The sequence below is a fragment of the Giraffa tippelskirchi genome, chromosome 3, assembly GCF_054371585.1.
Source record: "Giraffa tippelskirchi isolate mGirTip1 chromosome 3, T2T-mGirTip1v1.2.pri, whole genome shotgun sequence".
Lineage (NCBI taxonomy): Eukaryota > Metazoa > Chordata > Mammalia > Artiodactyla > Giraffidae > Giraffa > Giraffa tippelskirchi.
In genome coordinates this window covers 69,401,875-69,428,896 of record NC_137277.1, presented here as the reverse complement: position 1 = coordinate 69,428,896, position 27,022 = coordinate 69,401,875, and the positions used below count along the sequence as shown (strand labels likewise).

The 27,022-nt window shown below is 36.2% G+C and overlaps 1 protein-coding gene across 17 annotated transcripts in view; it reads left to right on the top strand.

The window, feature by feature from the left end:
* PMS1 (PMS1 homolog 1, mismatch repair system component) overlaps window positions 1-27,022 on the top strand; it is a 243,643-nt gene that overhangs the window by 93,739 nt on the left and 122,882 nt on the right. For 11 of the 17 annotated variants that reach the window (XM_081579345.1, XM_081579353.1, XM_081579352.1 and 8 more), the window contains 5 exons: window positions 9,002-9,118; window positions 12,337-12,459; window positions 13,395-13,538; window positions 13,684-14,573; window positions 26,331-26,813. In XM_081579345.1, the coding sequence (XP_081435471.1) occupies window positions 9,002-9,118; window positions 12,337-12,459; window positions 13,395-13,538; window positions 13,684-14,573; window positions 26,331-26,813 (1,757 nt within the window). The remainder of the gene's footprint in view (window positions 1-9,001; window positions 9,119-12,336; window positions 12,460-13,394; window positions 13,539-13,683; window positions 14,574-26,330; window positions 26,814-27,022) is intronic. The other 6 variants (XM_081579359.1, XM_081579349.1, XM_081579351.1 and 3 more) reach the window with 3 other exon arrangements.

The window sequence follows — 27,022 nt, the reverse complement described above, 5'->3', positions numbered from 1 at the left end:
AATGACCAGGCTTCCCAAAGCAGTTTATGAATCAGTGCAATCCCTATCAAAATACCTATGGCATTTTTCACAGAACTAGAAGAAATAATTCTAAAATGTGTATGGAAACACAGAAGACAAAATAACCAAAACAGTCTTAAGAAGAACAAAGCTGGAGTTATCATGCTCCTTGATTTTACACTATACTACAAAGCTTCAGTAATCAAAACAGTATGATGTTGGCATGAAACTAGACACAAAGATCAATGGAAGAGAATAGAGAGTCCAGAAATGAACCCACAAGTATATGGCTAATTGATCTACAGCAAAGGAGATAAGAATATACAGGGAAAAGATAGTCTCTTTAATATATGGTGCTGGGAAAACTGGACAGCTACTTGCAAAAGAATCAGCTGGACTACTTGTTCACACAATTTACAAAAATAAACTCAAAATGAATAAGACTTACATGTAAAATGTGAAACCATAAAACTCCTAGAAAAAAACATAGGCAGCACACTCATTGGTCTGAGCAATATTTTTTTGGATGTCTCTCCTCAGGCAAGAAAACAAAAGCAAAAATAAAGTAATGGGACTATACTAAAAAGCTTTGCACAGCGAGGGAAACTATCAACAAAATGAAAAGACTTCTTACCAAATGGAAAAAGGTATTTGTCAACAGTATATCTGATAAGGTACTTAATATCCAAAATATACAAAGAACTCAACATCAGAAACAAATAACCTGAATTAAAAATGTCAGAGGGCCTGAGTAGATGTTTTTCCAAAGAAGACATATAAATGACCAACAGATACCTGGAAAGATGCTGAAATTCACCATTCATCAGGGAAATGCAAACCAAAACCACAATGAGATATCACCTCACATCGTCAGAAAGACTTATCAAAAAGCAACAAATCACAAGTGCTGGTGAGCGTGTGGAGAAAAGGGAAACTTCATGCATTGCCGTTAGGAATGTGAATTGGTACAGCCACTAAGGAACACAGCATGGAACTTTCTCACAAAATTAAAAATACAACTATCATATCACCTATTTCACTTCTGAGTATTTTTCCAAAGAAAATAAAAACACTAACTTGACAAAATATATACACCCCTTTGTTCATTGCAGCACTATTTACAGTAGTCAAGGTATGGAAGGGCCCTAAATGTCCATTGACAGATAAATGGATAAAGAAGATGTAGTATATATACACATTGGAATACTACTCAGCCATGAGAAAAGAAGGAAATCTTACCATTTGCAACTGTATAGATGGATATAGAGGGTTTTATGCTAAGAGAAATAAAACTGTGAAAGAGAAACTATGATTTCACTTAAATGCAGAACCTAAAAAACAAGACCACTCATAACAAGCCAAAAGACTTACGGAGAACCAATAGGTGATTACCAAAGGGGGAGGTGGTGGTGGGATGAAAGTAAAAGGAGACAAAACCAAAAATAGTGACTGTATAAGCTAAATAATGCTAATTAACTTGATTGAGTCACACTGAGTTACAGAATTTGTTAGCTTTATTATTTCAGCTTTATTATTTCTTTAGATCATATAATATTAATTATGCTAGCATCTTCCCTGACTATAAACTCAAAATTAAATTCATAGATTTTATATTTTACCCTTTTGTGCAAATTAAATTGTATCATTACTATAAAATACTCCTGAGACAATCTGTAAGGTCTTCAGCATTGTGTAGCTAAATAAAACTGGATTTTAAAAAAAGAATGAATTGCTGATACAATGATAAACCTTGAAAAAGTTACGCTAAATGAAGAAGCCATTCATTCATAAACAACTGTGTATTGTATGATTCCATTTATATTAAATACCCAAAATAGGCGAGTTTATAAAGACAGATTAATGATGGTCTCAAGCGAAATGCAGAGACATGTGGAATGACTGCTAATGGGTACAGGGTTTCCTTTTGCAATGGTAAAATTGTTCTAAAAAATTAGATTGTGGTGATTTAGTTGTACAACTCTGTAAATATACTAAAAACTATTGAATTGTATACTTAAATTGTATCGTGTATCAATTCTATTGTAATGAAACTGTTATTTTAAAGAAAAGAAAGAAAAGCAAAGGCTGCTTTGGCTTTCCTGAAGTAATAGAGATCCATATAGTGGTATGACAACCAGCAGTCTTTATATTTAAAAACAAAGAGCTAATTTTCAATGCCATTAGGATTACTTTAGAAAAATGTATTCATTTGCTCACTCCTTCAGCAAATTGTTTACTGGACCCTTCTAAGTACTTGACACTGTTTTTGGTACTACAGATTCAGTCACATTCCCGATTCTTCCTCTTCCTGTGTGGTGAGTCACCAAATCACATCAAGTCTATTTCACGTCCTTTAGTCTCTCTCTGTTCTCTTTTACTCTTAGCAGTGTGCTTAGTTCTGTTACCTGGTCCAGTATTTCTTAGCCATGGTGTTAATGTTAGTAGAATACTAAAGTTTGCACATGTTTTATCTTTTAAAAAATTAGAGAAGTAATCTTGTAAATATCCCTTTTTCTGACTTCCATCGCACTAAATTTTCGTGAGTGGAAGAGAAAGCAGCGCTGTTGTATCAGTGTGCCAGAAGTAACACACCGTCTTCAGTGCCTGTGAGAATGGTTTGTGACTCTGAACCGCATCCATTGTGTATGTGCTGAGTAAAATTTGAGAGTCTCTGAGTTGGAATATTACAGTCACATTTTTTAGTCCATATTGCTTTAGTTGAAGATTTCACTAAATCACTCTTGCCAAAGATCTTCCTTTTTTTTTAATTGAAATATATTTGACATAAAACTGTGTCATTTAAGGTGTATAACATGTTGACTTGATACATTTATATTATATAACATGATTGCCATTGTAGCAGTAATTGCATCTCTATCACGTTAATTTTTCTTTTTAGTGGTTGGAGTAATTAGGTTTGTTAGTCTCTCAGCAAGTTTGAGGGTTATAATACAATATTGTTGTCTGTATTCACTATATTGTACATTAGATCACTAGGACTTATTTACTACTCATTGCAAGTCTGTACTCTTAAATAATATCTGTCCTATCCCCCTAACCCCTATGCCCTGGTAACTACCAATTTTACTTTGTTTCTATGAGTTTGTTATTAGATTCTACATAGGAGTGATCAGTTCAGTTCAGTTGCTCAGTCGTGTCTGACTCTTTGCGACCCCATGGACTGCAGCACGCCAGGCTCCCCTGTCCATCACCAACTCCCAGAGCTTGCTCAAACTTATGTCCATCGAGTCAGTGATGCCATCCAGCTATCTCATCCTCTGTCGTCCCCTTCTGCTCACGCCTTCAATCTTTCCCAGCATCAGGGTCTTTTCCAGTGAGTCAATTCTTCACATCAGGTGAAGTTTCAGCTTCAGCATCAGTCCTTCCAATGAATATTCAGGACTGATTTCCTTTAGGATTGATTGGTTGGATCTCCTTGCAGTCCAAGGGACTCTCAAGAGTCTTTTCCAATACCACAGTTCAAAAGCATCAATTCTTTGGCATTCAGCTTTCTTTATAGTCCAGCTCTCACATCGATACATGACTACTAGAAAAACCATAGCTTTGACTAGACAGACCTTTGTCAGCAAAGTAATGTCTCTGCTTTTTAATATGGTATCTAGGTTGGTCATAGCTTTTCTTTCAAGGAGCAAGCATCTTTTAATTTCATGGCTTCAGTTACCATCTGCAGTAATTCTGTAGCCTAAGAAAGTAAAGTCTCTCAGTGTTTCCATTGTTTCCCATCTATTTGCCATGAAGTGTTGGGACTGGATGCCATGATCTTAATTTTTTGAATGTTGAGTTTTAAGCCAACTTTTTCACTCTTCTCTTTCACTTTCATCAAGAGGCTCTTTAGTTCTTCTTCATTTTCTGCCATAAGGGTGGTGTCATCTGCATATCTGAGGTTATTAATATTTCTCCTGCAATCTTGATTCCAGCTTGTGCTACATTCAGCTTGGCATTTCGCATGATGTATATAAGTTAAATACAAGTATATAAGTTAAATAAGCAGGGTGACAATATACAGCCTTGACGTACTCCTTTGCCAGTTTGCAGCTAGTCTGTTGTTCCAGGTCTGATTCTTACTGCTGCATATGAGTAATATCACACAATATTTGTTTGTCTCATTTATCTCACTTAGCAGAAAGTCCTCAAGGTCCAAAGATCTCTTTCTAACATCCATATCTGATCATGGTATTTTTCCCAATTAGGTTTGTCATTGATTCTGCACTGTGGATAAAAGAAACTGTAAACTTCTTTGCCTGATGTGCTGGATCATTCATGATCTTGTTCTTGTCTATCTAATATCTGTCTAGCTTCATCTCCAGCAAGGCATATCTCTATGCTTTCATGCCTTTGCATGTGCTCTTCTACTGATCACAAATGCCCTTCCTATAATTTGTGGGTGTCGAACTCCTTTCAGGTCGCACCACACACAGAATTGCTCTGTGAAGTAGACTTAGGTTTCATCTACAATATTCCCACTATATTTTGTATTTGCAGTTTTCATAATGCATTATAATTATTTTAATACCTCATTCTCCTTTTGTATTTTTAGCTCCTTGAAAGCTGGGACTTTGTCCTCCTATCTTTGTATTCCCAGCTTTTAGGATTCCCAGGAATCTAGTACAGCATAAGGTTTAATAAATATTTGCTGAATAAATTTAGACGTTTCTCCAAAAATTTTAATTTAACCAGAGCATTTATATATTATATGATGAAATTAAAGATTAAAAATACTTATATGACATCCTATGTTTCCTGGAGCAGTTCCAATTTTAAAGAGTCTAGATTCTTGAAGTGTTAATGTAGTTACCGAGACATAATTTTTTGTTGAAAAATATACACGTTGAAGCTATATGTTAATTTTTTAATTTTTTACAACTTATTTTTCTATTTGATTTCATGTACTTTTTAAAAATTTTCTAATTAAAGTCTTTTTTTCTAATTCAGATCACTTTCAAAACAATAGATAATGAAAAATTGGCATGTACAACAGAAAAATACCTAAATTTTAGTTCTGTCATTTTACTTTGCACTTTGGGACAAATTACTGCACATCTGTATTTATATGAATATTAATAAATAAAAATTATTGGACATTTAGAAATCCTTAGGTATAAGGATTATCAATAACCTTATCAATAATAAGATTAGGGTTGGTACTGACAGACTATACTCTCAAAAATATTCTGACTCAAGGATGCTGTGAGAGTAGCTCCCAATCTTTTTGGACTTCTGTTATTCTGGTGTGATTTCTTTGATATGGAGACCCTGCTTTTACTCCTTGTCCTTCTTCTAACAGTAGATTATTTATTTAACTTTAAATGAATTTTTAAAATAATTTTGAGAATGTATTAGTACTCTCAAGAAACTGGAGATTTCATAACATATCACATATTATACATGAAAATGCATTTGTCAAAGATACCATTTGAGAATTCCCAATTAGGGTCTGGAGTTGGCTCTAACTTATTACTATCTTTGACTGGTGAGGAAAGAGATACTGGAAAAGTAAAAGTTTGGAGCCAGAAAAGTTACGTGTAAATCATGATTCTTTGGGTAAATAAATCTCTTTGAGCCTCAGTTTCCTAATCTACAAAATGAAATACTAATACTTGCCTGAAATGATTGTGAAAATTAACTGTTTCTATGATGGTAGTTAGTGCCTACTAAGTAAATTTTTCATAAATTGTAACTCCTACTTGCTTAGTATTAATAAAACCCTGGGAATAGATAAATTGCACTAATTATTGGGTAATTTGTCTTCTTGAGCAGTTGTTACACTGTTTTCCCAAGGAGATTGGTCTTTGAGATTCTAAAAACAAAAGTGGCTTCAGTTCAGTTCAGTCACTCAGTCGTGTCCAACTCTTTGGGACCCCATGAATTGCAGCACGCCAGGCCACCCTGTCCATCACGAACTCCGAGTCCACCCAAACCATGTCCATCGAGTCGATGATGCCATCCAGCCATCTCATCCTCTGTCGTCCCCTTCTTCTCCTGCCCTCAGTCTTTCCCAGCATCAGGGTCTTTTCCAATGAGTCAGCTCTTCACATCAGGTGGCCAAAGTATTGGAGTTTCAGCTTCAACATCAGTCCTTCCAATGAACACCCAGGACTGATCTCCTTTAGGATGGACTGGTTGGATCTCCTTGCAGTCCAAGGGACTCTCAAGAGTCTTCTCCAACACCGCAGTTCAAAAGCATCAATTCTGCAGCTCACAGCTTTCTTCACTGTCCAACTCTCACATCCATACATGACCACTGGAAAAACCATAGCCTTGACTAGATGGACTTTTGTTGGCAAAGTAATGTCTCTGGTTTTAAACACGCTATCTAGGTTGGCCATAACCTTCCTTCCAAGGAGTAAGCGTCTTTTAATTTCATGGCTGCAATCACCATCAGTGATTTTAGAGCCCAAAAAAATAAAGTCTGACACTGTTTCCACTGTTTCCCCATCTATTTCCCATGAAGTGATGGGACCAGATGCCATGATCTTAGTTTTCTGAAAGTTGAGCTTTAAGCCAACTTTTTCACTCTCCTCTTTCACTTTCATCAAGAGGCTCTTTAATTCTTCTTCACTTTCTGCCATAGAGTGGTGTCATCTGCATATCTGAGGTTATTGATATTTCTCCTGGCAATCTTGATTCCAGCTTGTGTTTCTTCCAGCTCAGCGTTTCTCATGATGTACTCTGCATATAAGTTAAATAAGCAGGGTGACAATATACAGCCTTGACGTACTCCTTTTCCTATTTGGAACCAGTCTGTTGTTCCATGTCCAGTTCTAACTGTTGCTTCCTGACCTGCATACAGGTTTCTCAAGAGACAGGTCAGATGGTCTGGTATTCCCATCTCTTTCAGAATTTTCCACAGTTTATTGTGATCCACACAGTCAAAGGCTTTGGCATAGTCAATAAAGCAGAAATAGATGTTTTTCTGGAACTGTCTTGCTTTTTCGATGATCCAGCGGATATTGGCAATTTGATCTCTGGTTCCTCTGCCTTTTCTAAAACCAGCTTGAACATCTGGAAGTTCATGGTTCACGTATTGCTGAAGCCTGGCTTGGAGAATTTTGAGCATTACTTTACTAATGTGTGAGATGAGTGCAATTGTGCGGTAGTTTGAGCATTCTTTGGCATTGTCTTTCTTTGGGATTGGAACGAAAACTGACCTTTTCCAAGTGGCTTACAGATGTACAAATCAAGAAGCAGAGTCAGGGACTGTTGTCATCTTGTCCTTCACTACTATCCCCTGACATGCCAGTTAAAGAACAACATAAATTCATTTGCTTCCCCTTTCCTTTTATTATGTATAATATTGTTAGTATTTTTTTCCTGCCTACCTAAGTTCCTGGTTATGTTAAGGAATTCATTTGGCTAGGATCCTTTGATCTAGCTAGTCAGAGTTCTCTCTTTTAAATTTTCTCCACAATCAGATATTTAAATCAGTGTCATTTTACAAATAACCTTTTGTGACAAATAACAAATAACCTTTCTACATTACAAGAAAACAAAAGAGAGAGAAAGAAAGAACAAAGGAGAATGTTCTCAATTCCTTCCGTTTGATTCTACAAACCTGCTTGTGTAACCCATTTTCCCTCACTGCTTTTTATTCAAGTGTGTTGTCAAGAGCTTTCCTTGATCCACCTGCCTCCAGTTATTACTATCCACTTTACAGCCAAACTTCCTAAAAGAGCTGTCCCTTTCATATGTTTTCCCTGTAGTCACTATCCAGTAACTAAAATTTGTCTTCATTTACTCGACTTCTCTAGAACTGCTTTCACTGCTGATTGCTAAATCCTGTGGCCGTGTCTCTCTCCTTGCGATGAGCAGTGGCTGCTTCTCGTTTGGCGCACGGGCTTCTCATTGTGGTGGCTTCTCTTGTTGCGGAGTATGGGCTCCAGGCACCAGGCTTCATTCATTGTGGCACATAGGCTCGATAGTCGTAGTGCATGGCTTTGTTGCTCTGCGGGATGTGGGATCTTTGTGAATTAGGAATCAACCTGTGTTTCCTGCATTGACAGGCAGATTCTTTATCACTGAGCTACCAGGGAAGCCCTATTTCCTAAAAAAAAACTTCCTTGGTCAGTGCAACATACTGTCCTGGGACTCTAATTGCCTCTGTGGTCAATGGTTTTCAGTCTCCTCCTCTTCCTCTGCCTGACTCTTGAATGTTGATGTTTTCTCCTAAGCCCTTTACACATTTTCTTTAGGATTTAAGACTTCTGAGTGAATATTTGTTGAATGAATGTGTCTATATATTGATGGTTTCTCAAGAGATTTGACTATAACTGAACCTCATTAACTGAAAAAATTTCAGTATGGTATGACATGCCCTTCACAGCTACACTTGGTGCTGTCTCTCTGGGCCATGATTCTCTTAAGCTGTCCTACTACATGCTTGTAGTGAAAAAACTACAAGTCCATTATTCAGCCTTTCTGTCCGTGAGGTTTAGTTAGCTTTTTTAAAGTTCTCTGTATATAAATGGTAATTTTAAAAAGCATGCATTACCCTAAATTTTTATACCAGGTTAACCGTTTACAGAAATTTTATAGCATTGATATCCGTCCTCAATAAAACAGTCATGTTTACTTGAAGTAGCAAATTAAATACACTCTGCAATATATATTCTGAAGTTTAGGATTAGAAGGGGGGAGAAAATTAATATTTAATGAAATTGTTTCATGCCAGGCTCTGGCCTGTGTGTTTACCTACATCATATATTTTCGTCTTCCAACACTCTGGGAGATAAGTATTCTTAGTCATCTCGTAGAGAAAACAAAATTGAGGTTAAGGTAAATTAAAATAGATTCTACACTGCAGGATATACAGCTACTGAAACTCAGAACCAGACTTCTCTCAAACTTTATAGCCTATAGATACCTTATAAATGATGCAGAAAATATCAACTAGGGATGAATGCTAAATACAGAAATAGTGTAAGTACTTGAGTTTACTAAATCCAAGTTGTGCTAAAAGTTGTTCGTGTCATTTTGTCCCTAGGCAATTATTTGGCAGAAAACTAGAGTATCAGATCATAAAATGGCTCTCATGTCTGTTCTGGGGACTGCTATTATGGGCAATATGGAATCCTTTCAGTACCACTGTGAAGAATCTCAGGTATACAACAAAGATGTTCTTTAATAATTCTAATTTACCACTGAAACTGTTTAATTATTTCCTTTTTGTTGGGTTGAGGTAGCAAGAAGTGTCTCTATAAAAATTTTAATGACAAAGGATGTATAAGCTCATATTAAATCTCTTTTCCCTGCCCTACTTCCTGTTTTTATCTCTTCTGTTTATTGTTTTTAATTTTAAGTATCATGGTTACATTAATTGTTTAAGTGATTTTCAGTTTACAATCTTCATCTCTTTGCTTTCCTCAATGAAAGAAAAGGAGTTGAGCCCTCTTACCTTTGTTTTCCCTTTCCCACCTTGAATATGTATTCCAACTTTATTTTCTTGATCTGTCAGCTCTAGACAGTCTTCTTGAGTTCCTGTAATAATGGATGAGGTTATTAACACTCCCAGTCTTACTTGTTCTTCTCTCTCTCAGTCATGCTAGCTCCACTTTCATGTTATCTAGCTTCATAATGTTTCTTACGTAACAGTCTTTTACTTGAAGATTCATTTTAAAAGTTGAAAACTTATATGGAGTATACATTGTTATGACTTCTGTTGTTCTTTTCTTTTCTATAATTTGTTGCAATCTCTTGGCTACTAGTTCCCCTCCTATTCTCTTTTACAATATTGAGTTCTTAATAATTATCATTTTATTAGTGTCTTAGATGGAGCTTGTGCTGTTAATGTATTAAGAATTCTCTCTGCCTAAGGAAAGTAGCCATGATTTGACTTGGGTTCTGTTTTCAGAGCGCCCTTAATAGTTGTTTAATAGTTTAGACAAGAGTTCCACTTTGGACTGGACCACTTGGCTGACTTGGGATAGTAAGGGTATTGTCTAAGTTTTGCTGGGTTCTCTGTGGTTTCCTAGAACTTTGTTGCCCATGCTGGTAACCCAGGAAGCTTGTGACAGGAGATTCAGATGTGCTATCTGTGTTGTGCTTTAGAGAGTCTACCTGTCATAGTCTAGTCTGAAGACCAGCAGCATCAGCATTGCTTGGAAACTTGTTAGTTTGACAGACTGAGTAGGGGACAGAGGTCTTTACTTTGGTAAAGGAGTACAAGACGAGCTATTGGACAGCAGCATGGAAGTGAGATGAAATATTTTAGCAAGTTTTGAATGTGGTAAGATTAATAAAATTTGTGTGAGCATTTGGAGATGAAAGAAATAAAGGCTGTACATCTATATCTTCCCATCCCTGGTGTATGTTGTATAGATGGAAATGAAATTACTGAGACGGACTAGAGAGCGAGAAAAGGGGGTCTCATGATGAGACTGAGGGAGACTCTCACCCTTATAGGCTGTAAGCAAAGGGAGAGAAAAATCTCACTAAAGAGGAAGTTTCAGAGAGGAAGTAGAAAATCCAAAAGAGATGGCTGAAACAGTGTCATGCTTCCCAAAGGAGAGAGTTCCCATTGGTGTCAGGGTCTGCAGAGAGTCAAGTAGACACTTAGTTTTCGATTGGAATTGCTCATTGAGGTAGAAGCTAGATGATAGAAGGCTGGAGATGAAGGGAGGGAGAGAAGGGTTCATTGTTGAAGAACAATCAGGAGTATTATTTGTTTATATTTTGCTTTTGATTTTTGTTTTGCTTTTTACTTGAGTGATACTTGGGTATAGAATCTTATCGGGCCTATCTAATTTTTTTATTTTGTTGCACTGATTTGTTGTCTTACAGAGATTTTTTTCCCCACAAACTAGCCTGATTTTCACTTTTGTAACATTTTATAAGACTTTGCCATTTGATTTTAGTTTTCCATATAACTTACCGTGTGTTAGTTCTTAAGGTTATCTATCTTAAGCCATTTTTAAAGTTCAGTATTTGGAAGTAATACTGTTTATTCAGTGGCCAACCAAGATGGTGTGCTAGAACAACACTAGCCGTATTACTGATGTTTTCTTCATTTTAATCTTTATTCTTACCTATTCTGGTTTTTGTTGTTGTTGTTTTTTTTTCTATCAACAAGCCCAGTAAGTCTTTCAGAGGCCGAACAGCTCTCCCTGATGCTCAGCAGGTGCTTTAAGAAGGGTCTCATATTACTTGGTAAATTATGCAATCATTTATAAGGGTTGTGAAGTTTTATAGTTAATTAAGTAGTTTCATTTTATAATGGATTATCTAGCTCTATGTATTAACTTTTTTTTAATTGGCACAGTTTGGCACTGTGACAGTAACGCACTTAGTGTTCTGAAGTTGGTAATGCATCCATCTCCTTAAACACTTACTTCTGAGGGCAGGGATAGCCACAGACATAGGTGGCAGCCTACAGCCTGTGTTGGTAAGGAGCCTCATGGTTTCTGCTTAACTAAAAATAGCAAACCCCCTGATAATCTTGCTTTATTAAGCCTAAGTAGAAAATTTCTCATTATTACTGTTTCTTAACAGGTTAATAAAACATCTGATTCCAGTTGTTCCAGATAAGAGATGATTATAGGCCTGTATTTTGAATAATTTGACCAAGATCATATTAGTAGTGCAGCCAGAGCTTAAACCATGTCAATCTGGCTCTGTCCTGTATTCCTAACAGTTCTTTGTATTATCTCTAAGAGTAGGAGCATTTTCCTTGCTTTCTGTTCACTAAATCTCTCTCCCTTTTCACTGTTTTTTTTCTAGGATCCTTCTTTATTTAACCCCTCCTTTTCATACATTTGTGAAATAGTTCTCTAAACAAAAATGAAGAGAAAGTACAACATTACAATGTGTCAAAGAGTAAGAGATCTTTTTTTCCCTCAGTAGTGAAAACCTAGTGAGATTGACTTCATGGCATACTCAAAATAAAGATAGAAACAGCTACTTCTTTACAGAAAATGGTGGCTGAAAAGAAAAGGATAAACAGCCAGAGGAAAATTACAATATTAGGGAAGAAATTTTTTTGAAAATAGTAGGAGATAGGGTTGGGCAGAGAGCAGCAGTATTTAATACTGTATGTCCTATGACAATAAGATATGTATTCATGAAACTTTAATGAATGCCAATTTTCCCTTAAAATTGCAAGAATGGAGAGTTAGAGGCTGAGAACACCAATTTAACATGCTTCAGTTATTTAAGTTTAATGCTCATGACATGGTTATCAAGTATATAGCTCTTTAGACCTTAAAATGAAAATCCATTTGTTAATTTTTTTTTATACCTTTAAATGTATATAACCAGATCCATGGAATCATGTTTACTGGTGACATTGCATATCAAGTCTATAATTATTTATTACAATTATAGATTTTTCTAAGTGGATTTCTTCCAAAGCATGTTGCAGACCACTCTTGCACAAGTCTTTCAACCCCAGAAAGGAGTTTCATCTTCATAAACAATCGACCAGTACACCAAAAAGATATATTGAAGGTAATCTTTTTAAGAAAAAAGTAATTTGTCAGCTTCTTATAAGGACTACTTGTAAGAATTTGTTCTAAAATAAGGAAAAGGAAAAATAGATATAATATGGGGCTTCCCTAGTGGCTCAGATGATTAAGAATCTGCCTGCAATGTAGGAGACCTGGGTTCAATCCCTGGGTTAGGAAGATCCCCTGTAGTAGGGAATGGTTACCCATTCCAATATTCTTGCCTGGAGAATTCCATGGACAGAGCAGCCTGGCGGGCTGCAAAGAGTCAAACACAACTGAACAACTAACACTTCACTTTCACTTTTCACCTTACATATGACTCTTAACAACAATTCTGTGGTGAATTATTATCCTTATTTATAGTGAAGAAGGGCTACTCTTGTGGCTCAGCTGGTAAAGAATCCACCTGCAGTGTGGGAGACCTGGGTTCGATCCCTGGGTTGGAAAGATCCCCTGGAGAAGGGAAAGGCCACCCATTCCAGTATTCTGGCCTGGAGAATTGCATGGACTGTATAGTCCTAGGGGTTGCAAACAGTCGGACATGACTGAGCAACTTTCACTTTCATAGTGAAGAAACTAATGTGGACTATCTTAGACCACATAGCCAGGAAGTAACAGAATTTGAATTTTGAACCCAGGACTTTGAAAACATCCATGACACTATGATCTTTTCCATGAAGTCAGTTGCATTGGATGCATGCTTGCACTTCATGTTAAGTAAATTCAAAGCCTCTAAATGAGCATTAGTATTTAGATACTACTTTTCCTAATAAGCAGTTACATCCACTCAGTTTCTCAGTTGAATATGCTTCTTCTGGTGGTATTTTGAGGATAATATTACTTGAATAATGCTATCTTTGTTTGTGAATACTTTAAAGAATAATAATACTTTATTATCTTTCTGTCATTTTTTGTCTTCATTACATGTATTTCTAGCTAATCCGACATTATTACAATCTGAAATGTCTAAAGGAATCTACTCGTTTGTATCCCATTTTCTTTCTGAAAATTGATGTTCCAACAGCTGACGTAGATGTGAATTTAACACCTGATAAAAGTCAAGTATTGTTACAGAATAAGGTAACCTTTTTCAGATAATTTTTTGTATTATATTATTTATAAACTTATGCAGTCCTAGCCATTTTCATATGAAAAAGATTTCTGTATAGATTTTTTAATATTATTTTCATAATTTCCCCTAATACTTGTTAATTTGTATTTTTAGGAATCTGTTTTAATCGCTCTTGAAAATCTGATGACGACTCTATATGGATCACTACCTAGTACAAATTCTTATGAAAGTAATAAAACAGATGTTTCCTCAGCTGACATGGTTGTTAGTAAAACAACAGAAACAGATGTGCTTCTTACTAAGCTGGAAACATCTGGAAATAATTATCCAAATGTTGATACTTCAGCCAATCCTTTCCAAAATGATGTGCATAATGATAAATCTGGGGAAAACACTAATTATTGTTTAAATCATCAGGTGCATATTGGTGACCATTATGATGATCAGTTTAATAGTGAAAACTCTAGCATTGATAACAATGATGGAAATACATTTAAAGAAATCCCAAAGAGTAATTCATCATGTGAGAACACCCAAGAGGAATATAGTGAAACTCGTTCTGTGGATTCTGTTGAGCAAGCCCAATCAGAAAATGGCGATGAAGGCCATAGAGATGAGAGTGGGGAAAACGAAGCAGCAGCAGTTCCTGAGAAGTCTTTGGAAATTTGTGTAGATGACTGGAGCAAGGGAAATATACTTAATTCTAGAGGAGAAAACATTGAACCTGTGAAAATTTTAGTGCCTCAAAAAAGTTTAGTGAGTAATGTAAGTAGTAATAATAATAATACAAGTCCTGAGCAAAAGAATCTCTGTGAAAGTTCCTGTAACAAAAAATCAAATGTGGTAGATAACAAATCTGGACAGCTTATAGCATATGATTTAATTAGCAATCGAGTAATCAAGAAACCCATGTCAGCAAGCGCCCTTTTTGTTCAAGATCATCGTGCTCAGTTTCTCACAGAAAATTCCAAGACCAGTTTGGAAGATGCAACAGTACAAATTGAAGAACTGTGGAAGACATTGAGTGAAGAGGAAAAACTGAAGTAAGTTTCCAGAGCGTTCATGTGACCTGAGTGCTCAGATATTTCCATTCTATATGACTCACTGGATTGAAAAAGCTTCTTTTTCTTCTGATTTATGGAAAAGCAGAATGGAAAATACCTTTTGGCTTGTCCTAGAGTACCTTTTTGGCATCACTTTTTGGGGGGTTAATTTAGAGATTTTTACTTTTTTTTGTTTGTTTTTTATTTTGGTACAAAAAACCTACTTTCTGGTTTAAGTTTGTAATTTAAAGTTTTACATTCTTAAGACTACCATTTTCTTCTATTTCTTTTTTATACTAATCTTCTATACAGGACTTTTTAAAACTTTTCTATTAGAACTATTAGAACAGGATTTCTTTTTTAAGATCTTGAATATTCCCTTTTTAAATTGCTCTTTAAAACATGTAACAATACAAAAAGTATAACATTGTTGCAGATTTAATTTAGTGATCTTAATACTCTTCCTATTCAGTATAACTCAAAAGACTTTCTTCTAAAATCTTTTATTTATTGGCAACCTACAAACTATGGTGGGTTTGGAGGGGTGGGTAAATAGGTGGTTTGATCTCTTATTTAAAAACTACATATTATTTGCCATTTTTAGATCAAATGATCTGAATAAATCCAAAAAAAATATGATGGTTGTTTCTAGCTGACTGAAGGCACTTGCTATAATCACAGGATATTATGTTTTGAGTGATTTAGCTCACCAGAAAATGAAAGAGTGCAATTATAGTTCCAATCATATATTATTACCTAAGGCATCTCAATACTATGTCAGACATCTGGAAAAACTTTTAAATGTAACTGGTCATCCAGAGTTTATATTTGGTGATAAACTACATGGATACTTGATGAATTCTTTTTCTTTTTTTATTAGCTTATTCAGTCTTATAAAAACACCATCAATATTAAAGTAATAAAGATCACTATTAACACCAATAGGCAAAACCTCTATAAGTTAACTTCTACCTTTTTCTTTTTTTTGGGTGGGGATGGTGGTTGTGTTTTTTCTTTTAACATATATATATATGATATATATATATATTTTTTAATATGTATCTATAAAAGATAAACATATTCTTTTAATTAATTTATTTAAGCTTTTATTTTGTATGAAGATATAGCCAGTTAGTGAACAATGCTTTGATAGTTTCAGGTGAACAGCAAAGCAGTTCAGCCATATATACACATGTATCTCTTCTCTCCCAGACTCCCCTCCCATCCAGGCTGCCACATAACATTGAGTAGAGTTTCATGGGCTATACAGTAGGTCCTTGCTGGTTAAGGTACTCTTATTTTAAGTAGAGCTGTAATACAATTGTCATCACTTTCTAAAACATGAATTTCTTAATCTTCAGTGTTCAAATTTCTAATTATTTCATAAGTGTCAAATTTTAAAAGTTAAGTCAAGATGCAAATGAAGGTCACACATTATTATTATTATTTTTAGTTTTACCTAAATGACACATTCAATTTAAAGATGAGAGCATTTAAGTTTTAATACAGCAAGCCCATGAAAATTGAATTGCATTGATCAGGAAGTGATGAATTGAGAGTTGTCTAAGAATAGGAGAAAAAAAAGCATAGGTGTTCCCAGTTCTCATGGAAGTAGGTATAGTGCAGCAGCTCAAGGTAGCTATTCCCTTTCAGCCTCAAAACAGCAGGTATTACCCCAGTTTTAGCATTGTTTCTCCTTGCAGGCCCCAAAGTGTTAAGATACAAGGGTTATGATTAATGATCAGGCAGTATTCTGGAATTCAAAGTTTTCTCTATCTTATTGCTATAAGGTAAACAAAAGAGCATTGTTGAAGACCTCTGAAGCTACACCTGGGTTCAAACCTCAGTTCCTCTCTTTTCTAGCTTTATGTAAAAATGTGTGCACAGTATCTTTTGGGTTGTTGTGAGGATTAAATTAGATATACTATGTGTTATAAGATAAATAACTAGCACGTAGTAAATAATGTTCATGATGTTAATCAGAGTTTTTAATCTGTGAAAAGGAAATTTCTTTTTTGTGATTGACATTATTTTTCATTTGCTTATTTAAGATTAAATTTAATTTGGAGGTCAGAAATAGAAACCTGTGGAGAAAATTTAGGTTTCTTGGGATCAGTGAGCTTAACTACATGTCACAGAAAGCTCTATTAGAATCTTCCAGAACCAGAGTCTGACAGTCATGGCAGACCAGGTTGAAAATCATGATTAGTGAAAAGGTAGAGCAACAATGTTTAACACTCAAGAATTGCATTAACTACCGTTTCTCTTCTAGTTTTTATCGTAGAAGTCTTTTCCATGGTCTTAAGTTCTACAAGGAGTGCTAAGGAACATGAGAGCAGTCTCCTACAGATCATCAGTCCTTCCGTCTATTCATCCTTTTCTTTTCTTTTTTCTCTTGTTTCCAGTTTTATTCCCCATCCTCTTTCCTCCCTTTTTTCTTTCTTCCTTCCCTTCCTTTCCTCTCTTGTCTTTTCTTTCCTTATTTCTTTCAATTAGGAAATACTTAGGCCTCCCTGGTGGCTCAGACGGTAAAGAGTCTGTCTACAGTGCAAGAGACCCTGGTTCAATCCCTGGATTGGGAAGATCCCCTGGAGAAGGAAATGGCAGCCCACTGCAGGTCTCTTGCCTGGAAAATCCCATGGATGGAGGAGCCTGGTAGGCTACAGTCCATGGGTCGCAGAGTCGGACACAGCTCAGCGACTTCACTTTCACTTTCAGGAAATACTGAGAACATTCTGTGTACAAGGCCCGTGTACTCTAGCTGATCATTTCAGATACAGTGATAAATGATAAATAAAATGTACTTTCACTAATAAAAGTGCAATCTTAAACGAGTTATGAAGACACTTAGCAGTTAGGCTTAATCATATCTACAGGACAGGAGATGCTTCCTGAATAGAAATTGATCAAGATGGTGTAGAGAATTTTTTGTGTAGAAGGAACAGCAATAAGAATGCCCAGAAGCTAGAAGGAAGACAGTGTTATTGAGGAATGGAAAGATACCCTTTATGACAGGAATGTATTATGGAAGAGTGTGGTAAAGAAGGGCTTCCCTGGTGGCTCAGCCAGTAAAGAATCCATCTGCAATGCAGGAGACCTGGGTTCAATCCTGATCCTCTGGAGAAGGGAATGGTTACCAAAAACAAAGATCGTAGGATCCAGTCAGGTCAGATCATGGAAGGTTTAAAGAGTTTTGAATAAAACCTAGGATCAGGGTTTTCTACCAACAGCTTAGGATAGACTACAGTAGAAGGTTCCTACATTTTAAATTTTTTCCTTTCTCAGTTCCTCTCCCCCACCCCACCCCATCTTGCTTTCATCTCTTTTCCTCTAGTGGATTAGAAACCACTTTGTCCTCTTACTAGTATCTCAGTCAGTTGACTTGAACTTTTGTTTGTAGTAGCCATGAATATATTTCTACTTAGAATAACTAAGAATAATATTGTAATTGGGATAATATTGAAAATGGTAAATAAACTTTGTAATTACATGTAATCTTGAGACAGAGACACTTGAGTTGATTAGTGATAAATCAGAATTAGTGTTTTTCATGTAAATTACTAAATCCCTTAATGACATAAAGTCAAAGATAACAGCTGTTTTTACTTAATATTTACTCAATATTCCTTTGGACATAACTTTTTATATTTCCCAAGGAGCTAATTAAATTGACTTCTTGAATAAATCAAAAGATTAGTATCACGTATGAAAATTTGCACATTATAATTAATTACAAATGATAACCTTCATCTTGAACTCACTCCACTGTAGGAAAAATGTCCAGGAGCTAAAAATACTTATTTATAGTAGTAATTGAAGGTAAACTGTATTGAAAGCTTTGTGCGTTGTAACTTAGAATTTCAGATTCTAAGTGGAAATGGAAGAAAATAACATTAATAATTATGAACATGGCCTGCCTAGTCAGCAACTATAAGAAGCATTTTTCGTTTACCTAGTTTACAGTGAAATAAAGCCTTTTTTTTACATTCTTATCCAGCTAATATTTCTTTATTCAGTAAACATGTACTGAGTACAGACTACACAATGTGCATGTCTCTTGTGTTTTAGTCTCACTTCGTACATTTAATACCATTCTCCCAATAGTATTATTTTTATTTTATAATACATACCTATTCAAATTTCTCCTTTAAAATGTATGTATATTACCTACAATAGAACTCAACCAGTTTCTTAAGAGTTTCTAAAGATCAGAATTACATTCTCTAGTCTGCATTTAAAAATGCATTTAAAAATCTTTTTAGCAAGGTTGCTTAAATAATTACCAATCTTTAATCAACTGTGTGCCCCATTCATTATAAGATAGGTGTTTTTTGATAGAAAATAATACCATATATTTATTATCATTTACTAGGTTCCAGGAACTATTCTAAGTACCTAAAACATTTTAACTCACTTTATTCCTCACATCAAAGCTCTGAAGTATTCAAGATGTATATTATCTAGATATTACAGATAAGCCTACTGAAAAACAGGAAAGTTAATTCATTGTGTAGAGCTGCTAAATTTATGGCAAAGACAGGGCAGGCAGTCTGTCTCTGAGGTCTGTGCTCTTAGCCAGTACAATTTGCTGAATACAAAAAGCAGTTTTTAGTTCTAGATTTGTGTTAGAATCACCCGTGGAGCTCTCTAAAAACACTACTGCCCAAACTCAACCTAAGTATGGGGAATTGGCAGTCTGTCTCTGAGGTCTGTGCTCTTAGCCAGTACAATTTGCTGAATACAAAAAGCAGTTTTTAGTTCTAGATTTGTGTTAGAATCACCCATGGAGCTCTCTAAAAACACTACTGCCCAAACTCAACCTAAGTATGGGGAATTGGAAACTCTGAGACTGAGACCAGTAGAAAAGGGATACTATAACCACTATACAAGACTGTTTTTGGCCCTAGAAGTTCATTTTATCCCTGTTATTATTAATCAAAATAGAAAAGACCTTTTAACTTTTCAACCCAGTATAGTTTTAAAAGGTCCGTTATCTTGGACCTTTGTATTCAGTTTATTTGAACTTATTTATTTTTTATTGCTGACTCTAAAATGACAAATAGTAACTAAAAAAATTAACATTTAGCTATAAAGCTAAATTATAAATTTAATCATAGAATTTTTATTTTGAGCGTTACTATTAGACTGACCTTAATTTTATTAGTATATAATTACTAGGGCTTCCATAGTGGCTCAGTGGTAAAGAATCCTCCTGCACAATGCAGGAGAAGTGACTTTGATTCCTGGGTTGGGAAGTGCCCCAGGAGAAGGAAATGGCAACCCACTCCACTATTCTTGCCTGGGAAATCCTATGTTCAGAGGAGCCTGGCGGGCTAGTCCGTGGGGTTGCAAGAGTAGGCCATGACTTAGTGACTAAACAACAATATAATTACTAAATGTATGTAAGTTTTGTTGTGCTCAGAGCGTGGTTCTTCTATGTTGATGTTACACCACATATTTAAGGAATTCTTCAGATCTGAAATTGACTCCTTATTGTTTTATTTAATTATTTCCTTTTTTTTTTTTTCCTTTTTAGTTTCCTGTACCTTAAGTGGTTTTTAAAACCTGTACCTTAAGTGGTTTTTAAAACTGGGTAAAATTTAGATGCTGTAAAGTACATAGATCTGAACTGTATGTAAATAGTTCAGTGCGTTTTCACGTGTGCACACGGATGAAACCACCACCACAAACAAAATACAGAACATCTCCTTCAGCCCAGAAGGTTCTTGAATGTCACCTACAAGCCAGTCACCACTTGCAGCCACTATTTTGATTTCCATCACATTAGTTTGGTTTTGCCAGTACTTGAACTTCTTATGTATAAAATCATAATGATACGTACTCCTTTGTGTCCAGGTTCCCCCAACAAAATGTTTTTGAGGTTTTCATTTAGATTTGTTGAATGTATCCATATACTTTATTCTTTTTAATCGATGAATAGTACTCAGTTGTTTAAGTATACCACAATTTGTTTTCTCAGTCTCCAGCTGATGAAAATTGTGTTCTTTCCAGATTCTGGATATTATGAATTAAGCTGTGTTGTTTACCAAATATTTGGAGTTTTTCTAAATATCGTATTGCTGTGCTGTGTGTGCTGAGTGCTTAGTCATGTCTTACTCTTTGTGACCTCTTGGAGTGTAGACCTCCAGGCTCCTCCATCCGTGGGATTTTCCAGACAAGAATACTGGAGTGAGTTGCCATTTCCTACCTCAGGGGATCTTCCTGACCCAGGAATCGAACCTGCGTCTTTTTTGTCTCCTGCATTGGCAGGCAGATTTGTTACCACTCTGCCACCTGGGAAGCCCACTAATTTCTAATTAATTTTATCATGGACAGGTAAAATGCTATTAGATTTAAATCTTTTGAAATTTATTGAGAATCAAGCCCAGCAGCATATCCTGAAGAATGAACATCTAAAAAGAATCTGAATTCTATAGTTAGATGTAGTGTGCTAAAGTGACAATTAAGATAGTTGGTACTGTCACTAAAATGTTCTTAAGACTTTACTGATTTTTGTATTTTGGTCTAACTCTGTCATTTCCTAAGGGAGGGGCACTAAAGACCCCAACTGTGATTCTGGATGCGTCTCTACCTTTAGATCTGTAAGTTTTTGCTTCTCATAATTTGAAACTCTTTTCTTAGATCCATGCATATTTGTGATTTAGTTTACCTTCCTAATGAACCCTTTTGTGATTATAGCATGTCCTTCTTTATCTGTGGTATTATTTCTCGTTTTGAAATTGATTTCTGTTATATTACTATAGCTGCTCTTTTTTATGCTTACAATTTGCATGGTGTATCTTTTCCGTTCCTTTACTTTCAAACTATCTGTCCGACCCAGCTCCTTTCACGTTGCTACTTCTGCTCTGGATCTTGGAGTATGTGAGATTTTGTACTTTCCATTTTAGAGTGGAATCTCTATTTCCTTCAGCCCTCTGGCTCTCTTGAAAGTAAGCCCCTCTAACCTTCAGAGCCATAGATTCTGGGCCTCTCTTCCTGGTGCAGGCCCCTGAGCTAGGGAACCCTCTGTGGGGCCTGGAGCCTGTGTTTCTTATGTGGTGAACATTATCCTCCTGTTTGTGAGTCTCCTGCTCCAGGGGTCAGAGCTTCTCTGGTGGCTCAGAGGTAAGGAATCCACCTACCAATGCAGGAGATGCAGGTTCGATCTCTGGTCGGGGAAGATCCCTTTGAGAAGGGAATAGCAGTCCACTCCAATATTCATGCCTGGAAAATCCCATAGACAGAAGACCATGGTCCATGGGGTGGCAAAGAGTCAGACGTGACTTAGTGACTGAGCACACACATATTCCAGGGTTATGGGTCTTGATTATACCATGACTGTTCCTCCTACCCTTACCATTGTGGTTACTTCTTTCTGTCTTTAGTTGTAGAAAATCTCTGCTGGTCTTTAGTTCATTCTAATTGATAATTATTCTGTGTGTGTGTGTTAGTCACTCAGTCGTGTCTGACTCTTTGCAACCCCATGGACTGTACTTGTAATTTGTTGTGCCTGTGGCAGGCGATCTTCTGGAGGAAGGCATGGCAACCCACTCCAGTATATCTTCCCTGGAGAATCCCATGGTCAGAGGAGCCTGGTGAGCTACAGTCCATAGGGTGGCAAACAGTCAGACATGACTAAAGTGACTTAGCACACATGTATGGGAGGAGATAAGCTCAGGATCTTCCTACTCTACTTTGTTGGCCACACCTTTGCATCTCTGAATTTTGCTTTTCAAATTCTGTCTGATGGTCTCTGACTTTCAAATACAATAGTCTGTGTAATGTAATAATTGATAACAGTTTTGGTCTACCAGTTTTCCTGTTTCTTCTCGTTTTGTTTCTCTGTTCCTCCTTGTTTTGGGGGAGAGACAGCCTCTTTAGGGTTACATGAATATGATTTCATATTTAATTTTAAATTCCTTTATTGGCTTTGCCAGATTTTTTACTTTGGGAAATATATTATACATCCTTAATTTATCATAACCTACCTGAGTCAAGCCATAGCTTTGACTGTGTAGACCTTTGTCAGCAATGTGATGTCACTTCTTTTTAATACACTGAGTAGGTTTGTCATAGATTTTCTTCCAAGGGGCAAGTGTCTTTGAATTTCATAGCTGCAGTCACTGTCTGCAGTGATTTCAGAGCCCAAGAGAATAAAATCTGCCACTGTTTCCACTTTTTTACCATCTGTTTGCCATGAAGTGATGAGACAGGATGCTGTGATCTTCGTTTTTTGAACATTGAGTTTTTAAGCTTTTTTCACTCTCCTCTCACCCTCATCAAGAGGCTCGATAGTTCCTCTTCACTTTCTGCCATATGGGTGGTGTCATCTGTATATCTGAGGTTGTTGATATTTCTTCTGGCAGTCTTGATTCCAGCTTGTGATTCATTCAGCCCAGCATTTCACATGATGTACTCTGCATAGAACTTAAATAAAAAGGGTGACAGTATACAGCCTTGACGTACTCCTTTCCCAATTTGGAACCATTCCGTTATTCCATATCCAGTTCTAAAGGTTGCTTCTTGACCTGCATATAGGTTTCTTAGGAGGCAGGTAAGGCGATCAGGTATTCCCATCTTTTCAAGAATTTTCCACAGTTTTTTGTGATCCACACAGTCAAAGACTTCAGCATAATCAATGAAGCAGAAGTAGATGTTTTTCTGGAATTCCCTTGCTTTCTCTGTAATCCAATGGATGTCGGCAATTTGATCTATGGTTCCTCTGCCTTTTCTAAATCCAGCTTGTACATCTGGAAGTTCTTGGTTCACGTACTGTTGAAGCCTAGCTTGAAGGATTTTGAGCATTACTTTGCTAGCGTGTGAAATCAGCACAATTGTACAGTAGTTTGAACATTCTTTGGCATTGCCTTTTTCTTTGAGATTGGAATGAAAACTGCCCTTTCCAGTCTTGTGGCCATTGCTAAGTTTTCCAAATTTGCTGGTACATTGAGCAGCATTTTCACAGCATCATCTTTTAGGATTTGAAATAGCTCAGCTGAAATTCCATCACCTCCACTTGCTTTGTTCATGGTGATGCTTCTTAACGCCCACTTGATTTCACACTCTAGATGAGTGATCACATCATCATGGTTATTTCAGTCATGAAGATCTTTTTGTATAGTTCTGTGTATTCTTGCCACCTCTTCTTAATATCTTCTGCTTCGGTTAGGTCCATACCATTTTTGTCCTTTATTGTACCCATCTTTGCATGAAATATTCCCTTGGTATCTCTAAGTTTCTTGAAGAGATCTGTGGTGTTTCCCATTCTATTGTTTTCTTCTATTTCTTTGCATTGTTCATTTAAGAAATCTTTTTTTTTTGTATCTCTCCTTGCTATTCTCTGGAACTCTGCATTCAGCTGGGTATATCTTTTCCTTTCTCTTTGCCTTTCACTTCTTTTCTCAGCTGTTTGTAAGGGCTCCTCAAAGAACCGCTTTCCTTTTTTGCAGTTCTTTTTCTTTGGAATGGTTTTAGTCACTCTACAATGTTATGAACCTCCATCCACAGTTCTTCAGGCATTCTATCAGATCTAATCCCTTGAATCTATTTGTCACTTCCACTGTATAATCATAAGGGATTTGATTTAGGTCATCCCTGAATGGTCTAGTGGTTTTCCTTACTTTCTTCAATTTAAGTCTGAATTTTACAATAAGGAAGTCATGACCTGAGCCACAATCAGCTTCTAGTCTTGATTTTCCTGATTGTATAGAACTTCTCTGTCCTTGTTACAAAGAACATAATCAGTCTTTTTTCAGTATTGACCATCTGGTGATGTCCATGTGTAGAGTCTTCTCTTGTGTTGTTGGAAGAAGGTGTTTGCTATGACCAGTGTGTTCTCTTGGCAAACCTCTTTTAGCCTTTGCCCTGCTTCGTTTTGTACTCCAAGGCCAAACTTGCCTGTTAACTCCAGGTATCTCTTGACTTCCTACTTTTGCATTCTAGTTCCCTATTATGAAAAGGACATTTTTTTTTTTTGGTGTTCTAGAGGATCTTATAGGTCTTCATAGAACTGTTGAACTTCAGCTTCTTCGGCTTTAGTGGTTGGGGCATAGACTTGGAGTACTGTGATGCTGAATTGTGTGCTTTGGAAATGAACTAAGATCATTCTGTCATTTTGAACATTGCACTCAACTACTACTGCATTTCAAGCTCTTTTGTTGACTATGAGGGCTACTCCATTTCTTCTCAGGGATTCTTGGCCACAGTAGTAGATATAATGGTCATCTGAATTAAATTCACCTATTCCTGTCCATTTTTATTCACTGATTCCTAAAATATCAATGTTTACTCTTGCCGTCTCCTGTTTGTGAAAGTCGCTCAGTCATGTCTGACTCTTTGTGACCCCGTGGACTATACAGTCAGTGAAATTCTCCAGGCCAGAATACTGGAGTGGCTAGCCTTTCCCTTATCCAGGGGATCTTCCCAACCCAGGGATCAAACCCAGGTCTCCCACATTGCAGGTGGATTCTTTACCAGCTGAGCTACCAGGGAGTCCCTGGTTGACCACGTGCAATTTACCCTGATTCATTGACCTAACATTCCAAATACCTATGCAGTCTTTACAGCGTCAGAGTTTACTTTCAGCAACAGACACATCTACAGTGGAGCATCGTTTCCGCTTTGGTCCAGCCTCTTTATTCTTTCTGGAACTATTTCTCCCCTCTTCTGCAGTTGCATATTGGAGGGCTCATCATCCATTGTTACATCTTTTTGCCTCTTCATACTGTTCATGGGGTTCTCGAGGCAAGAATACTGAAGTGGTTTGCCATTCCCTTCTCCAGTGAACCATGTTTTGTCAAAACTCCCTATCATGACTCATCTGTCAAAAACCTATTAAAAATTTCTGTTTGAAATTCAAACATCTATGTCATCTTGAAGATGGCTTCTACTGTTCATTTTTTCTCTTTCCCATAACTCACATTGTCCTGTTTCATTGCTTGAATATTATCTTTTGCTTGTATAATGGACATTTTTGATGATACGTTGCAGAAACTTTGGGTTCTGTTATCTTCTGAAAAGTATTGGGTTTTGTTCTACCACACAGTTAAGTTACTGACAGGTCACCTGGAGCTTGGGGAGGCTTTGTTTTATACTTCCTTTAGGCAAAGACTTTAAATTTTTACTGTTAGTCTTAGGGCAACTTCCTTAGTTCTAGAATATAGTTATGTATTTTTTCCCAAAGAAGTAGCCCTTCTCCAATTTTAATTGAAAGCACAAACTGTTTTCCGAGTCATCTAATTATGTGAAACTTAAGCTCCAAACTCTTCTTTCTTTTGCAGCAAGCAGCTATTGAAATCTCTGTTTAGTTCATTTAGAATCTAGTGCTTACTGTCCTCTAGATTCTCACACACAGGATTTTCTGAGATTTTCTCCCTCCGTTTCCAGTTGTTTTCGAAGCAGGGGGTTCGATGCTCTGATGACTCAGTCTATTATGAGTTCAGCTTTCTGACTGAGGTCTTGCTATTCTCCCATAATGCTGGGGACTGCATCTGGTTAAAAGTGGTATAAATGTGGATCGCTTCAAGGGTTGAATCCATTCCAAATTCTCTTGCTCTTCAGTACTCTTCAGTGCCTATATTAAATAGTTGATTTCTTTATTTTGTTCATAGCTTATCATGGTTATATATGGATGGGTTAGAGCCCCTTTGCATTACTGTGCCTGGGATGCCACCTCTTTATTTTTTATAACATTTACTTCAGATGGTTAATATATTTCTCATTATGACTTTATTAGATCATTTTTATATCTATTCATAGATATGAAGAGAAAGCTACTAAAGACTTGGAAAGATACAATAAGCAAATCAAGAGAGCAATCGAACAGGAGTCACAAGTATCATTAAAAGATAGCAAAAAAAGGATGAAACCCACCAGCGTTTGGAATTTGGCACAGAAGCACAAGTTGAAAACTTCGCTATCTAATCAGCCAAAACTTGATGAGTTCTTTCAGTCTCAAATTGAAAAAAAAAACCAAAACATTAAAATAGTTCAGATCTCCTTCTCTATGGAAAATTTAAAAAAGAATTTTGATACACAGAAGAAATTTGACTTAGAAGAAAAGGACGAATTTTGCTTGATACATAATCTCAAGTTTCCTGATGCATGGCTAATTGCATCCAAAACAGAGATAATGTTGTTAAATCCATATAGAGTGGAAGAAGCTCTGCTATTTAAAAGACTTCTTGAGAATCACAAACTTCCTGCAGAGCCACTGGAAAAACCAATTATATTAACAGAGAGGTATGGTGAAGTAATATATTTTTTTTACTCTTAAAAACATTTACTAATTGAAAGTGAAAAGTTGAATTTCCTAGTATGGAAAAGTGGTATTTATTTAAAGAAATTGTATAATTTGATTTCTAATATTTAGTAGAATTAATTGCTTTTAAATAATTTTAGAATGTTCTAGATAGTTTACTTCTGCACTTAATAAATAGTAAGCTCAGTCC